The 15765-nt window shown below is 39.7% G+C and overlaps 1 protein-coding gene across 4 annotated transcripts in view; it reads right to left on the minus strand.

Annotated features, from left to right (window-relative positions):
• IQSEC3 (IQ motif and Sec7 domain ArfGEF 3) overlaps positions 1–15765 on the minus strand; it is a 67407-nt gene that overhangs the window by 33896 nt on the left and 17746 nt on the right. For all 4 annotated transcript variants that reach the window (XM_072400085.1, XM_072400086.1, XM_072400088.1 and 1 more), the window contains exon 2: positions 6306–6374. In XM_072400085.1, coding sequence (XP_072256186.1) covers positions 6306–6374 — 69 coding nt within the window. The remainder of the gene's footprint in view (positions 1–6305; positions 6375–15765) is intronic.

Consider the following 15765-nt stretch of genomic DNA (forward strand, 5'->3'; position numbering starts at 1 on the left):
GGTTAAAATGACAGCCAGTCAACTTTGATTTGCAGATTACTTCTTGGGAAAGACATGCTTTTAGATCGTATTTTTGACCTGAAACAAGATTTGTAAAATGTAGCCTGTCAATTTACTGGACATTTGACAGCTTCTCTTGTTTGACAACTGATAGTCTGCGCCTTCAGGAATATTCTTGTCATAGTGAACAGAGATCATGTTGTGTGTAGTAATTACTATGAATAATGCTTTGTGTTCAGTGCTCTGCAGGTCGCTGATCTAATAATTCGGTGTCACAAGCTCTGCTCCGCGGGGGCGGGGATTGTGTGAGCAAACGCCTTGACACGATGCTCCACTCACACACTTGGGGGCGCTGCTGTAAGGTTGCTTCCCTGGGAATGGGGCTCCGCTGAGGGGGACGTCACTGTCTGGGCCTGTGCAATGACAAACAGCAGCATGTTAGGGGGGTAGTGACAGGAGAAATAAGAAAAACAGCCATGTGATCTGAAAGTGCAGAAACCAATAACATGCTGATGTTTGTCAGTAAATCCGGGGATTTGCATCTGTTTTTTTTACTTTGAGAACACTTGCCAAAAATTCCAGGACAAACTCCTTGGACTATAACCCTGAACAGTTCAAACTGGGTCCATACCCATTGAGATTGGCGCAGCCTTGACTTAAAGGGTCAATCCACCCAAACCACATTTTCATTTTCATTTTCAGGTAAATACTGGGAATTAAAACTAGTTAACATTATTTTATGCCTCACTGGGACATCTGTGGTGATTTCTGCACACTTCTTTCTTTCCCCACAAGGGAGGCAGAACACAACCTATTGTATTATTCATTTCTTGAGTTGTTCTGCTTTGTTTCTTATTGCAATGTCTGACATACCTAACACAATAAAGGAAGTACTTGCAAAAATTCTACATCAAATATGACAGAAAAGCATTACAATAACTTTCCTGTAAATTTTGCAATAACTGGAAAATAAGCCTTCCAACAAATGCACCAATGAATGACATATTTCCTCCAGAGTTTCTTATTACATCTTATATGATGCATATGCATGAATAGTGCAGCCCCAACTCCTGAACTGTAACTTGATTATTGTGAAAATGTCAGGAAGTACGCATTGCGTTAACATGAAATTAGCGCTGAACTAAATGATGATCAGAGGTGTAATCCAAACTCATTCTTGCTGCTGCGCTTCAAGAAGTTCTTCAGTTAAAATCAATATTTAATTACTGTAATCTGGATAGGAAAGACTTCCTATAAATTGTAGTCTTGACCCCCACACAAGGCACACTACCTTAGATGCTAGGGGAGCTCTGCCTATGGATGACCCAGCTGCTTTATGAAGATTGGTTGACCTTCAAGGACTTTTCTGATCAGCTTATAAAATGGCCTATGCCCTGAGCGACCTGAAGTGTCAAATCGTCCTGGAAAACAAGTGATTTGTAGCTTTGTAGGCATGCTTTTAATGGAACAATAACTCAGTGGCTCATTTGATAGTATTCTTCACCTTCAGTCTACCTTGTGTGCATTATATGCCTTTTCAACCCAGGTATTACCTTGGTAGTAGTAGTAATGCAACCATTACTGTGCTGCACATAGTCTGTGCAGATGGCAGAGATGTGGAAAGGAACCAAACACTACAAGCTTCCAGCTGAAATCTACAATGGAGAAGCTGATACAAGACCAGTCAACCCGCACAAAGAGAGGGAGCAACAATGTTAGGTTCTGACTGCTGTAGCTTAAAGGTTCCCCAAATCCACTTGCTGTCTGACCCCCCACCCTTCACCTTATTCCAACTTTCCCTAAATACTAAATTATTCCCATTGTGGGTTAAATGGACAAAACTGTATTATTCAATATTTACCAAATAGTGCTTCTTTTAGAAGTATAACAACAAAAACACAACGTAACATGGCATAACTTCAGAAAACAACCTTTTTTATAATTTAATCGTCTTAAATGACAATTAAAGCCATTAAAATACATAATCCGATGTCCGATTTAACCTTTTCTTCCCAGTTGCACATCACCACCTAGGGAACGATAACTCTTCTAGAACATGGCACTCAAGGAAAATTACCTCTTAACATTAACAAATTACCATAATCCCCCATTACCGCCTGACTCCACCAAACACTTACTGCCCCCGAGGACCTCAACTGCCCCAAACCCTGTGCCATAACTCTTCCCCATAACCACCTTAAAGACTGAAATAAACTTTGCTCCTTCATTGCCCAAAACCATTATGCCTTCTTTCCATTTTCCAGATCTTTCCAAAACTAACTCACCTCCCTCTTTCTCTCTCTCTGCACCAATCCCATGCATACCCCACCACCTAACCTCACTTCTATTTTCTCCAGCAATTTCTTAACCCTTCCTCAGCCTGGCCCCTGAGCATCCAGTTATACCCACCCTACATCTAAGATCTTTCGTCCCCCTGGTTCTGGGCTTCACTTTATTACGGTAAGCTCAGGCATGGTGGCAAATGTATAAACAAATATAGAAGAAATACACAAAGCACACCAAGATTCAAGCAGTGATATGAATAGCTCTTTCTTTAAGAATGTTCTGAGCAGGTCGACATGGCAAGGGCACCACAGTCAGTATCAGCAGCAGTTAGAAGTGTTGTAAAGAACAGTAAAGAAACTCTCCCTGGACATAAAAATTACAATAGGAATTAGCCATGAAGCTAGAAAAATCCAAATCACTGAGGGAAACAAAACCAGAGAGGGGCACAAAAGAAGCTTTTCTGGCTAGTAACAGCAGGCATCTTGTAGTGCTTTTGCTTAGACAGGACTTTTTTTTTTAAATGTTTAAAATGGAGTACATACTCTTTTTAGGGATAAATAGATTAAGTTCAATTAACCTTCCCTTGCAGCTGCAGTCCTCTATGCCCTTTATTAATTGAGTTGACATGTCTGAAGTTGTTCCAGGAAATCCTCTTTTGTGAACCGCTGTCCAAAATGAACTGCATGTGCAGGATGAAGCTGTACAGAAGCTTTGTATAGGGCAAATGAGGTATCTCCCTCCTGTGTATGGATCTGACTTGCTAAAGAGATAAACACAAGAGCAGGGATTCATCTCTACTGCAAGCTTGTATTATGGGATCAATTAATAGCAATGCACCCTTCAAACCTGATTCTAAGCAAATCTCAAACTAAGCCTACACTGTAAGCATCAAATATCCAAATAATTGTGCATTCCATTTCAGGAAGGTGCACAAAGAAACTGTTTTATTTTTGTGTATAGTCATAATTTAATAGCAAGGTCCTCTTCATGTAGTTTTATTCCTACATAAAAAGTGCATGTAAAATTGTTAAAAGCAGTTAGATGATTCAAGAAAAAATTATAGAAAATATTTTTTTTTTCCTTTTAGACTCATCACTATTTAGCCAGCATGTGTTTGAAAGCTAAAGCTCCAACCCAATAACAAAGTGCACTTCAGTAAATCTATTATATGTACACTAGAGCCTGCGCCTAAGTATTCCTGCAAATTGCAATAATTACTGTGGATATGCAAACTGGTTGTCCTCACTTTAGGTCCGGTGTGTTTATTACCACTTGAGGTATTTCAAACACCAAAGTAAGTTGCAGTAAAGCATCCCAATCCTTTTTAATGGGATACCAACACATATAAAACTGGAAATAACCAATTTTTTTCTGCGCATCACATGACATTCACAGCGGGCTTACACAGAGCACTAAAATGCACCTGCTTTAAGGTGCACTGGCAAGGTCATTTGGAATGCTTTGAATGGCACCCCAACATACTGTATTAGCGATTTGATATAATGTGCAGTTTTGTGCATTGTTACAAAAGTGAGAGGCCAGCTTATATAAGTCAGCTATGATGTTCCTTTAAAAAGGGTAAATTTGCTCCTGTTGGAAGCTACAGACTGGCATTGCATGATACTATTAGGTCACCAGGCCCTTCTCCATTATCATTTCACTCAATTTTACCTGACCTAACTTGCACTGACAATATGGCATCTCCCAGAAAAGCCCATTAAAGAGTTGCAAAGATCAACCAGTCGAGCTGGAAATGCTTGGCATCCAAATCATGATATATTACCCAGAGGGAAGACCTGTTTCAATGTTCACCCCGTGGCAAGAATTTTAACAAACAATGCCATAAATGGTTAGCTTGCACCCCTTTAAAGAATGTCAAGCCACCTCTGCAGCGAAGATTATCATTTATAAATTGTCTATACTTGCTAGCTTATCAAAATAAAATATTATTTAAACTGGAGGTTCTATTTCAGAGCCACCACGAATCTTCAACAGCTGGCATTCAGCAGACAATACACAAACCCCACGTGGGGAAGAAAACAAGTCATTGTCTTTATGATTTTATCATAAATGAAAAGTGAGCAGCCAAAATGAATCTGAAGGAGGGTTCAAATCAATTAGGTGGAACAATGTACACAAATTCTGCATACCAATGTACAAAGTGCAGCCAGCAGATAGTCCACAGAGAATAGACTAAACAAAAAAATTGCATTGTTCTGCAAAAAAAAATTCTTGGCTTACTGGAAATTAAATATAAAGAGCATCAGGGATGAGCACATGCAGGGTGGTTGATTATGAGTCATGAAATGTTCAGATATACTGCAATTTTCAAGCTCGGCATTGAATAAGGCAGGAAAAGTCATATCATTTTTAAACTTACATCAGTTTACGACAGCCATCAAATTCCAGGACAACTGATATGGGTAACTGCGATTAAAGCCCAACTCTGAGTTTCCCTTCTAGGATAGCTTTCACTTTTTTTATACTTACCTTTTGCAGAACTCTTTTGTATTGTTATATCTTCAGATCTTCTCCAGCAATTTACAATGATACAGAGAGCAGCTCTGTGTGCTATTACATTGTGAATGCAGGGGCATGTAGTGATGTCCCCTTGGGGGACAGTTTATTAACTTCTGAACTTGCAGTACGGGCTGTATTATGCTGGACTTCCTCAGCCTAAAACTTGTTAAGGGGCAAATAATTCCTTTTTTGATCCTTCAATTTTTGACTGCTTAACCATGTTGAGCTGAAAGGCAGCATGTGACCATATAAATTGTATATGAAGGAGTACTGTTTTAAATAATCCTCATACATCTCTAATGATGTCTTTTTTTCATCCTGAGGGTTTTACTTTATCTCAGAGATCTCTTAGGGCTCTCTTCACTTTGAGATCGCATTTGCACCTCTCTCTCTCACATTACTGCCATCTCTCCTGGAATGTACTGCTGAGCAGTTTCCCCACCAGGTGTTTGTGGGAAACTCTCCAGAGGATGCTTAATATTTCTTACTGAAGCCTTTTCCAGGTTAATTACATTATATAGCAGCAAAATCATGTTTAATTTCATGCCAAGGAAATCTAAGGAAACAGTGAATAATTAACCACCGAACTGCATGCAAAAATTTAGAGGATTACGGCAAAAAATGATGAAATGAAGGCAATGACTGAATGTTTATTTCTTATAAATCCTCTAATAATAATCCTCTGTCTCCCTCACTTTATGCATTCCTGTCTTCCTTCATCTCTGCGCTCATTAACCTACCCTTAGAAATCCCTCTCCTTTCTGTACTCCATTTCACTGATCTCCCGCACTCTTTCCATTTTACCTTGATCCCCTGTACTTCCCGTTCTCTATCCACCTCTCCTCTCATTCTATTCTCCTCACCATTACAATTTCCCCACTTCACCCTTCTCTAGTCTCCCCCATCACTTACACTCTCTTCATTTCTCCTTGGTCCCCTTTACCTCCTTCACTCATTCCTTTACTCCCCCGCTCTATAACCCAGTGGGCTTGAAAATTAGGCAAGTAATGTTCAAGCATCAGGAATGAAACAAAAATCTATCATTTCTGGTTTTATCTTGCACTGATTTTTATTGAGCCAAAGCTTGTCCAAGCTTGTACACAGTCCTATGGTAGCATGGTAATGAAGGTTACACAATCACGTTGTAAAAAAAACATAGATTGTGGTACAATTCCTTTGCAACAATCAGATGAAAATTAGTATACATTGATACCTAAGGTTCTATCTCCACCCTCAAAAATAAGCACATCAGTAACATACAAGGTGACAGATGAGGATAAGAAGCGCAGCAAAATACATTTATACAGATAATTCATATATAGGAAGGGAAGAAAACAGTGGGCAAAAGCTACAGAAGATGCATTTATCTCTAATACACATGCAATGTATTTACCTTTAGGTAGCCTGGATTCCCCGTTAAATTAGTTATTGATCATTGTGAGCAAATCCCAAAGCTGTACCATAATCTATTCCCCCCACTACAAAGATGGTGGTCTTACCTGGGTGGAGAAGGTTTCTGCTCTGCATCTGCAACAGGGCAACAGAACTGGTGCAAAACCGTCTCATTCCTAGAAAAAAAAAATATTTTTAAATATAGCCTATAGCATCAGTCTACATATAGCTAGTTACACATTTAGCATTCCTACCCCACAACTGGACCCACTATATACTTTAATATTGTTTTTCCAGTATTTATTTTAGCATTCGAGTATTGGTATTCCATTATTTAGTATTGTAAAGGAGGATTCTGCTTCTTCCTCTATCTAACCCTACTCTTCTTTGTTGGAGGACTCTGCTTCTTCTTCTAACTTTGCTCTCCTAAAATACTCTGATTAGCTGCAAGACTTCCACTATCTAAAGCCCCATACAAACATCAGATTACTGTCCCTGAAAATGATCTTCATGATTATTTCCAGTGATAAATAAACGATTGAGTGCTCTATGCACATTGCTAGCTGTTCCAAGGACAAGGGAGAAGGAAGGACAAGTGAGCAGCACCATGCTGTGCTCTCCATAGGTAAGCACAGCAATCATTCCCAATGAGTTGTTCACCAAAGTGGATTGATAAATGGTGTCGGGGACCCCTGTACACACGTTAGATTTCTGCCTGAGATAAGCACAACTGTTCCTCTTGAACGCCAATCATCTGATGTTTGTTCATAGCTTAACTCTTCTTTTATTATATACTTTGCATCCCTAGGATTCTGCGTCGTTTTCTAACTCATCTCCCTAAATACTCTGCATTGCTGGAATATTCTGCTCTTTCCTTTTATTCTATAAATTCCTTATGTGGTCAAGTGATCAAAAATCATTTGATTGTACTACCACACACTGCAGTCAATGTACAATTGATTCTTTTGTATTGATCCTTTGTAACCAATGGCAAAGTATATTGATCACTGTATTTTAACTCATCGCTTATTCAATAAAGATAAGCATATATGTGCATGCTCTGAGATTTAAAAAATAAAAATGTTAAAATAATAATTGATTGAGATCTGTATGATTGAAGAATGTTTTCCAGCCTCACCATTCAGAATTCATTTTTTAATTCTACACTCAATTTTGATCTGATGGTTGACTGAAATACTCTGTACTGCTGGAGGACGCTAGTATTATACTACTATTGTTATACATATAAATATAGCTCTGACATATTCCACAAAACCTGCCTGTATGTATTATTATTGTATTATTGTTGCAGAGTGAAGTTCAGTGCTGCTGCAAAATGCACCCAGAACCCCTTACTGTAAGACAACAGTGATAACAAGCATAAGTACCGTATTTTTCACCGTATAAGACACACTTTTTCTCCCCCAAAACTGAGGGGGAAAAGTGGGTGCGTCTTATACGGCAAACACCGTTTTAAAAAATAATTAAAACAACATACTCACCTGATACCCCGATCCTGCTTACGTCTCCTCTTCTCTCCTCTCCTCGATGCTGGCTGCAGCGCGTGTCTCCTCCTTCCTGCAGAGCACAGCGAGAAGAAGCGGGCACACGCGCCCCCGCGAAGCATGGAACCCGGAAGCACGCTGGAAGCAAGCTGATCCCTGCCCTAACGGAGTTCCCCGGCGGAGAAAAAGGTACCGTACCAGTAAGTGATCAGAAGGGGAATTTAAATTGGCACAGTGCTGTACTGTGACCCTATATCTGCCAGTCAGTGCTGTACTGTGACCCTATATCTGCCAGTCATTGCTGTACTCTGACCCTATATCTTGCCAGCTGTACTCTGACCCTATATCTGCCAGTCAGTCCTGTCCTGTGACAGTATACCTGCCAGTCCGTTCTATACAGTAATCATATGTGTGCTGAACTTTGACCTTGTTTTGGTGCTTATCCAAACCCCTAGAAACATAATCTTCAACTTGGTTCTAGTGGTTAGGTTTATTTATTTTGCACTTTAATTTGTAATAGCAATGATCACATCAGATAATTGCCTGAGATAAATGGTCATTTTCCTCTTTAACTAAAATCTGGATTGTAAACAGCACCACTTCTAGAACAGCCAGTCAGAACTTTACACCCTTGCAATATGGATTAGATCAGGAATATTGGGTATAAGGAAGCCTCTCAGCTATATCTGTACATTTTCACTGCTGCCAGCAGCAAGCCGCAAGTCTCAGCACTGAGTCTGCATTCTACTTCGACCCATCCTCAGTCAGCAGCACCGAGGAGCTGGCATCCCAGAGTCAGCACCAAGGGGATTATACCAGAGAAAACTGGCACGCAGCATAAACTGTCTGTGATTACCTAATAGAAAAATCCTGGACCAAATTAAAAGTAATGGTGTTTGTCAAATGCTGAGGATGACAGGGTCAGACTGCCCTAAAGTGACATTTTACCAATGGGTGGGGGCTGGAGGAGAGACCCAGCTTCTGGCTACCCGTTATAAGTAGCACAGCAGGTGTACAGACCTGGAAACTCAATGCATAGATGGTGGTGGGAATCCCTCATAATGGGCACAACAGGTGTGCACACCTAGAAAATAAGTGCAGGGGTGGTGAAGCCACACATAATGGGTACAGCAGGCATGCAGACCTGGAGATTCAGTACAGAAATAGGGGAACCCCTCATATTGAGAAGAAGGTGTACAGACCTAGGGGTTTGCAGACCTCAAAACTCAACAAAGTGACCTCACTAAAAGAGTCCCTAAAAACTAGAAGAAACTGACAGCAGGTTTAATTCTCCAGCATCCATGAAAATAGAAGTATTAGGGAAATATTAGGTGTCCCCTTAAAACCATATTAAAAAAAGTCATACCAGTGGCTATGAGCGACTGCACGATTTTCCTACGTTGTCTTCACTGAAAGTTCATTGGCTGGCCTTTTTAGTGCCGGCCATATATAACATTTCAGTAGGCTGAACATTTGTGCCCTTTCCAGATTTTTTTTAAAGCAAATGTTATTTGTCATGCATGATTGCCTAGGTTTTAACCCAATTCCTACTAAAAGTTTTTTTGAGCTTACAAATTTTTCTTTCACGCTTTTATGTCTCTGATGGCTAGAATTGCCCTGCTTGTCAGAGTTCTTCAAAGGGTCACATGGGAAGCATGGCGGCTCAGAGGTTTGCACTCTGGCCTTTGCAGTGCTAGGTCCCAAGTTCAAATCTTGGCCAGTACACTATCTGCATGGAGTTTGCATTTTTTTTTTGAATGTGGGAGGAAACTGGAGTACTGAGAGGAAACCCACACAAACACAGGGAGAACCTGCAGTTGGGTTAATTGGCTTCCCTCTAAAATTGACCTTAGACTGTGATAATGACATATGACTATGGTAGGGACATTAGATTGTGAGCTCCTTCGAGGGACAGCTAGTGAAATTGTTATAACCCATCTGGTTTATTTTTGCTGTTTTGGGGAATTTCCTCAGAAATAAGAGTGCCCCAGTAGAAGAATTTTCCTTGACTCTTGATCTAGTTACACCTGTAAATTTTTGATTGCACTTGGTTATGTCAAAGAGTGCAAATATCATCAATGGAAAACTTGAAAACAAAAGTTTTGGCTTTAGATACACTTCAAGTATCAATGAAGCTGGGTGATCTATAAAACCTGGAATGGATCTGGTCCAGGATTCAAAACATTTGCTAGCAAAATGGCTTTGAAGAAATCCACTCCATGTTTGCTGGATCACCCAGCTTCAGTGATAAAAATGTGTATCCTCTCCAGACTCAGAGAGCTTTAAAAAATCAGGCACATAATGTGGGCTGTCACCCAAAATAAATCCTTAATAATTTTAAAACTGGTCTTGAGGCAATGAATAAGGACACTTCAGCTATCCTTCTATCAAAATGGCGCCAAGGTTTTCCTGAGAGACAAAATGGAGGCTGTCAGGTCAATCCTGATACCGGAGCCTCTCATGATAAGGGGCGTTAGAGGTTAAAATGGAGACCGCATCAATTGACCCAGCTCAGATAAAGAGGTCACGCTGACATGAGACAGGTGCCCGCTTGATTTTCAACGTGACCCAAGAAACGAAGGCAGTGAACCAATACAATATATTGGATGAAGGCCCTGTTGCCGTGGCGACCAGATGTACAATGTCATTATTCACACACAAAGCCTTGGGATCTAAGCGGAAGTATTGCGCTGTGCTGGGAATCACATATATGTCTTTATTGCAATATTTGTTTTTTTTTTTCTGCCTGTAATTTTACCTCAGAGTTTGAGGTGGCCAAGCTAATCTTCTTTAATTGCAGATTGAGGTCTCCATGGTGCAAGGAGAAGGTTAATTAATGGCCGCATGTCTTGACCTCTCTGTTGGAAGGAGGTGTGGGGGAGAGATGTAGAAGTGATAGAACTTCCCGCTGGTGGAATGAAATGATATTTATTAGGAGCCAGAAACACAAGTGCGATAAACGCAACTCCCAGAATGCACTGCTTCTCTGGCGTTTCTATGTAGGTAAACACAGGCAAAAGCCAAATTTCATACATAAAAGTACAACCTGAAGAGCTAATTACCGGTGCTGCTCTTTGAATGTGGAATCTGGAAAAAATAAAGGCTCATTTTAGTGGAAAATAAAGCCTTATTCAATAAAGAGCACTGGTTAAAAGATGTGGCACATAGCAACCAATCAGAATTCAAAGGAATGTCTAATCGCCTTTCAGGATGAGGAAGGAATAAATAATTTAGGATAATACTGGAATCAAGCTGTAATTTTACCAGCTCATTCTATAGACAATAAAGAATTCATTGCATGCGATGAACCAATTTTTTGGCGTTCTTATGGATTGTTACGGCAACTACAGCATTATACCCGACTAGGACAAATAAAACACAAAACATAAAATTAAACCTGAAATGAGAAAAAATATGTTTTTTAACCCACTTGTTTAAGGACAGTTGAGTCTCATCGATTGTCATCAGTAGGCTCCTTCATCTCAATTAAGAAATGCCACTGGGCCTGATGTCAAAAGTGTGAACGCAATGTTCATCACCTGGAGCAAATGATGAATGCGACAATCATTTGCTGGTTTGCCGTTATAAAAACCTCAGGAAAAATATGCCAACATGGCAGCTGTTACATTTGTTGCCAATGATTACTCGGGACTGTCAAAGGAAAATATATATTAAAACGTTAAACAATCAACGGATTGCAAATGAAGATTTCCAACCTTCCTTGGAATATGTCTTATTTCTTAAATATGCCCCAAAACGTTTTTGCATTCATTTGTGATGTACCGGTAAATTTTTTTACTTTTTACCTTTTTAGCTGAAAAGTAAAATAATCTTATTTTTAGTAATGCACAAGAGATTGTTGGACTTGTAATGGCTTCTTCATAATATATTATTTGTGTGACCTTCCACCTCTTCTGCAAATACAAGCAGTGACATGTCCAGATATTCGTCGTATTGAACAGAATATTTTTCCTGCTGCAGAAAAGTGTCTGCATGTACAGTAGGTTGTGCCGTTATGAGACTTTTAAAAAACAAAAGGGGGATCTGCATCCAATTTCCCGTCTCTCTACAACATAACATATTGATGGGCTGAATTCATTTTCTCCTAATAGGCTGTAAGTAATAACGGCTATTAGGACAAATGACCAAATGGCGTCCTGTCATCGCCTGCAGTGGCGTGATAAGCTGCGGGTAATAAATATGAGATAACGGCCGGCCCATGCGTCAGATTCCGCCTCGGTGGTAAGAGTACATTTCTAACATTTGACTGTCTCTATCGCTTCTGTCTGCAAGCTGGCCCAGTCTGGGCAATGTCAAATGTGTCAAATGGTAATCATAACTCGGGGATACCCATTTTGTGGTACAGAGAGGTGAAACTACAATCAGTACTTTTACCACTGAAGGTAAAGTGTACCTGACCCCAAAATGTCATATTTTACAGCTAATCTGTCCTTAGATTAGCATTTATTTTTTTTAAGTTGTTTTACCTAAACGTATCTGCTGATTCTGCCAGTAACGTCACTGGTGTCGTAAGGTAACAATACTCACTTATGTGCCTGATTTATTAAAGCCCTCTAAGGCTGGAGAGGATACCCTTTCATCATTGAAGCTGGGTGATCCAGCAAACATGGAACAGATTTCTTCAAAGTCATTTGCTATTTGCTAGGAAATGTTTTGCATCCTGGACCAGATCCAATCCAGGTGTGCTGGATCACCCAGCTTCACTGATAAAAGTGTATTCTCTCCAGCCTTTATTGATAGGGATTACATATCCTTTACCTGCAACTGAAACATAACTTTTTAGGAAAACTGACTCTTTAAAGAGAACCAGTCTTAACTAGGTTTACAGGAGAATATTCAGGGATGGATGCACCACTTTACTACTAATTTTGCTTTAATTTTGTGCTTATTTTCTTTTTTTTTATCCAGCTCCAGTTTTATTTACTCTTAGAATACTATAATTGTGTCGGCCTAGCTTTAAAAGAGTTAGGCCAATGTACACGTCAGATGATTCTCATCGGATTATCGCTTTAGCGCTAGTACTGGTTCAGAATCTGACGCGTGTACAGCGGCTGTTTGATGTCATTCATGGATCCGTCCTGGCGGATCCACGAACAAGGAGAAACCACAGCCGCTTGCTCGTTCTCCCCCCTACTCTCCCCTTTAGTGCTGAATGTACAGAGCTCATTCATGCATCTTTCAGTCTTTTGCCATTGGAAGGGATCGTGAAAGAGTGTGTACACAGCCTTATGAAAGCCCATTTGTTTAGCTCTACCTACTTTTTCCAACCCTGACATTGCAGCTTGAGGGTCAGGGGTTACCTGAAGTCTTAATGCAGTTTCTCAGCATCTGGGAATGCACAATTATGCATTCCTAGAAGATGAGAACAAAGTATTGTAAATGCCTATATCCTTGCACATCCAATTCTGTGCACTAGTATTTTGTGTCCATGATAACACCATCCCAGGGGACAGATCCATGGAAGCTGGGGCTCAGAAGAAGTGGAGTGAATGATTTTGGGGGTCCCTGAACTTTAAGAGTTCTACCAATGGAAAGGAATTAATGAAGAGGACAGTGTGGGCTTTAGTTAAGAACTGAAACAAAGCTTTGTTTTTGTTTTTTATTGCTTTTTTTACTATTATATTTACTAGACTTTTCCTTTTTAAGCTGTGGATTAGCTTAATATTTTTATAAAATTGAATTCATCGTATTTCATACCTTCCTTTACCTTAGCTAAAGCCAAGTAAAGAATGCATCTAAAAAGTTTACAGGGAGCAGTATAGTTATGCAAGTAATCATGGCAGGCAAATCAACCAAAAATTTGTTATGTATTTTCTTTCAAGACGAAAAATCTTCTTATTTGTCCCAATTTGGTCTTAATAAATGGTAAAGATGCTGCTGGGTCACAGCAAGAGCCTGTTTTGTGGTCATTAAACAAGACAGATGCTGGTGATGGCCCCACGTCAGTTGATCAACTCTTGTTATCAGACCGTAGCTGCCGTGAGCTGCCCGCCGGCCTTCCCTGCAGGTTCTCCTGCTGTTTTTGTCCTCGTACAGGCTGCCGCTGATCTCTCGTCACTAATGAATCCGCAAGTCAGCCGTTCGTGACACAGATGTGATCTGGAGATTGCCTCGCTGCTTCTGCGGATGGAGATGAAAATCCTTCCAATGAGCAATGCTGAAAGGAACTAGTTGGGTCATACTATACTTTTTTATACTTCACATATTGTAAAAAGGGCTATAGCTACCTCAATGTACTATATAGGAAGAGCTAAGATGCTATGAATTTATGGGCTAAGGAACAGTTTGTTCTTTCTACAAACTTAAAACCTTCCAGCTCATCATGCTCAGACCTGTGACAAAAAAATTATTGGTGCCATGTTGTGGCAGCATCATGATCAGTGATGTGTCTGTAGTTATAAACTCTAAGAGAAGACATCTTTCTTTTTGAATTGCCCATGCACCAAACTCAGGCAAAACCTAAACCCAGTCGCAGTTAGTGATAACAAGAAAACCTTAGTACAGAAAGCAAATTTTTAAAAAGTATCGAAGGCCATCAAACACAAAAAAATTAGGTTAGGTGTTTGTAAATCTGTTTGGATGGACCCCTTCAGATCTAAAGACTTCTGTAATGCTTGGCAAAATGTGTGCTCTGCCGCACATTACTGCAATGCAAGCTAACACCTAGCTATTTATTCATTGAGGATGGCACCACAATGTACAACTAAATTAGCTGCCAATACACCCGCGTTGCAATGCAACACAACACACATGCCATGCATTGTGGTATTATTTGGTAATAAATAAAGTGTGGCCATAAAGAATATTAATCCCTATTGTATGCCGTAAATATCTTTGAAAATCCAGAAATACCTTTGTAAAAGTGACACGATTCTGGGCTGCATATAGGCTGCGTGGAGCGCAGAGATAGGCGGGACTAAGCAGGTCCCCACACTACAGATTACCCTCAACAAATATAGATGGTAGTGGTGGGGTAATAAAGACAAGTCTGATCACCTTGCATAAGGAGAGTGTGACTGGACTGTATTATAGAAATTTCCTTTACATAGACAGATACAATGTTATGCTGGATCACTGCACAGATATAGAATAATTTTGGAAAAAATACACAAAGCATGCTGAAATTAAAGAAAAAAATACATTGTTTTTATATTTAGATTATATCTGTTTCTGCTTTAATGCAAAGCACATTAGCAAGTGCAATACTGCATATGTGCAAGGGGACATTATGGGGAGAATGCATCAGTGAATAAGGATGATTGTTACTTACAATTATTTGACAAATGTAAAGAGAATCTTAGATGAAACATTCAACAAAAAGGTTTGCACTACATAATCCGTTCTCTGTGTCTCTGATGTTTGTTGTCAGGGTTTCAGTCCCAGGTGAATTTATTTTTACAAAAAGTTTTACAATATAAAATTATTACAGTAATAATAACACCTGGAGTTGACGGAGATAAAATGAATACGTCATATACTAAATCAGCATATTTTTCCCATGAAAGGGTAATCCCTTCAATATTTAGATTTCAGCTTTAAGTCGCTGCCAGAAGCAGTAATCACTGGCTGGGCTTTTTATGTTTCTATGGCTTTGTGTGATTTCGGCACTGAAGCTCCGCCAACTGTGGAGGCCATTATAGTGCGTTTCTTTTGCTTTTGTCTCGATTTTCTAGACTCCATGGCGGGGGCTGGTTCTTTGTTGTTCCTGGATATTTTTGTCTGTCTAAATGTCCCGTGTTTTCAATATTGCTATCTGTTTATCAGGGGACTGTGTTGATTCTATGGTTTTTTACTTATCTATTTGTTTTCCAACTATTTTAGGCTTTCTAATTGAAATGCTACACATTTATCAAGAGGCAGACACACACACTGAGAGCAAAAGGTTGCCATGGTCAATTCCCTACTAATATAATTACTTGTAACACAGTCCCTCCCTCTTCTTTCTTCTGGGTCCAGCTGGTGTGATTGCCGTAATCAATTTTTTGGAACCTGCACAATATTTTTAAAAAATAAATAAATACCATTTAAAAAAAGAATCCAC

This window comes from Pyxicephalus adspersus, chromosome 2, assembly GCF_032062135.1.
Source record: "Pyxicephalus adspersus chromosome 2, UCB_Pads_2.0, whole genome shotgun sequence".
In the NCBI taxonomy this organism is placed as follows: Eukaryota; Metazoa; Chordata; class Amphibia; order Anura; family Pyxicephalidae; genus Pyxicephalus; species Pyxicephalus adspersus.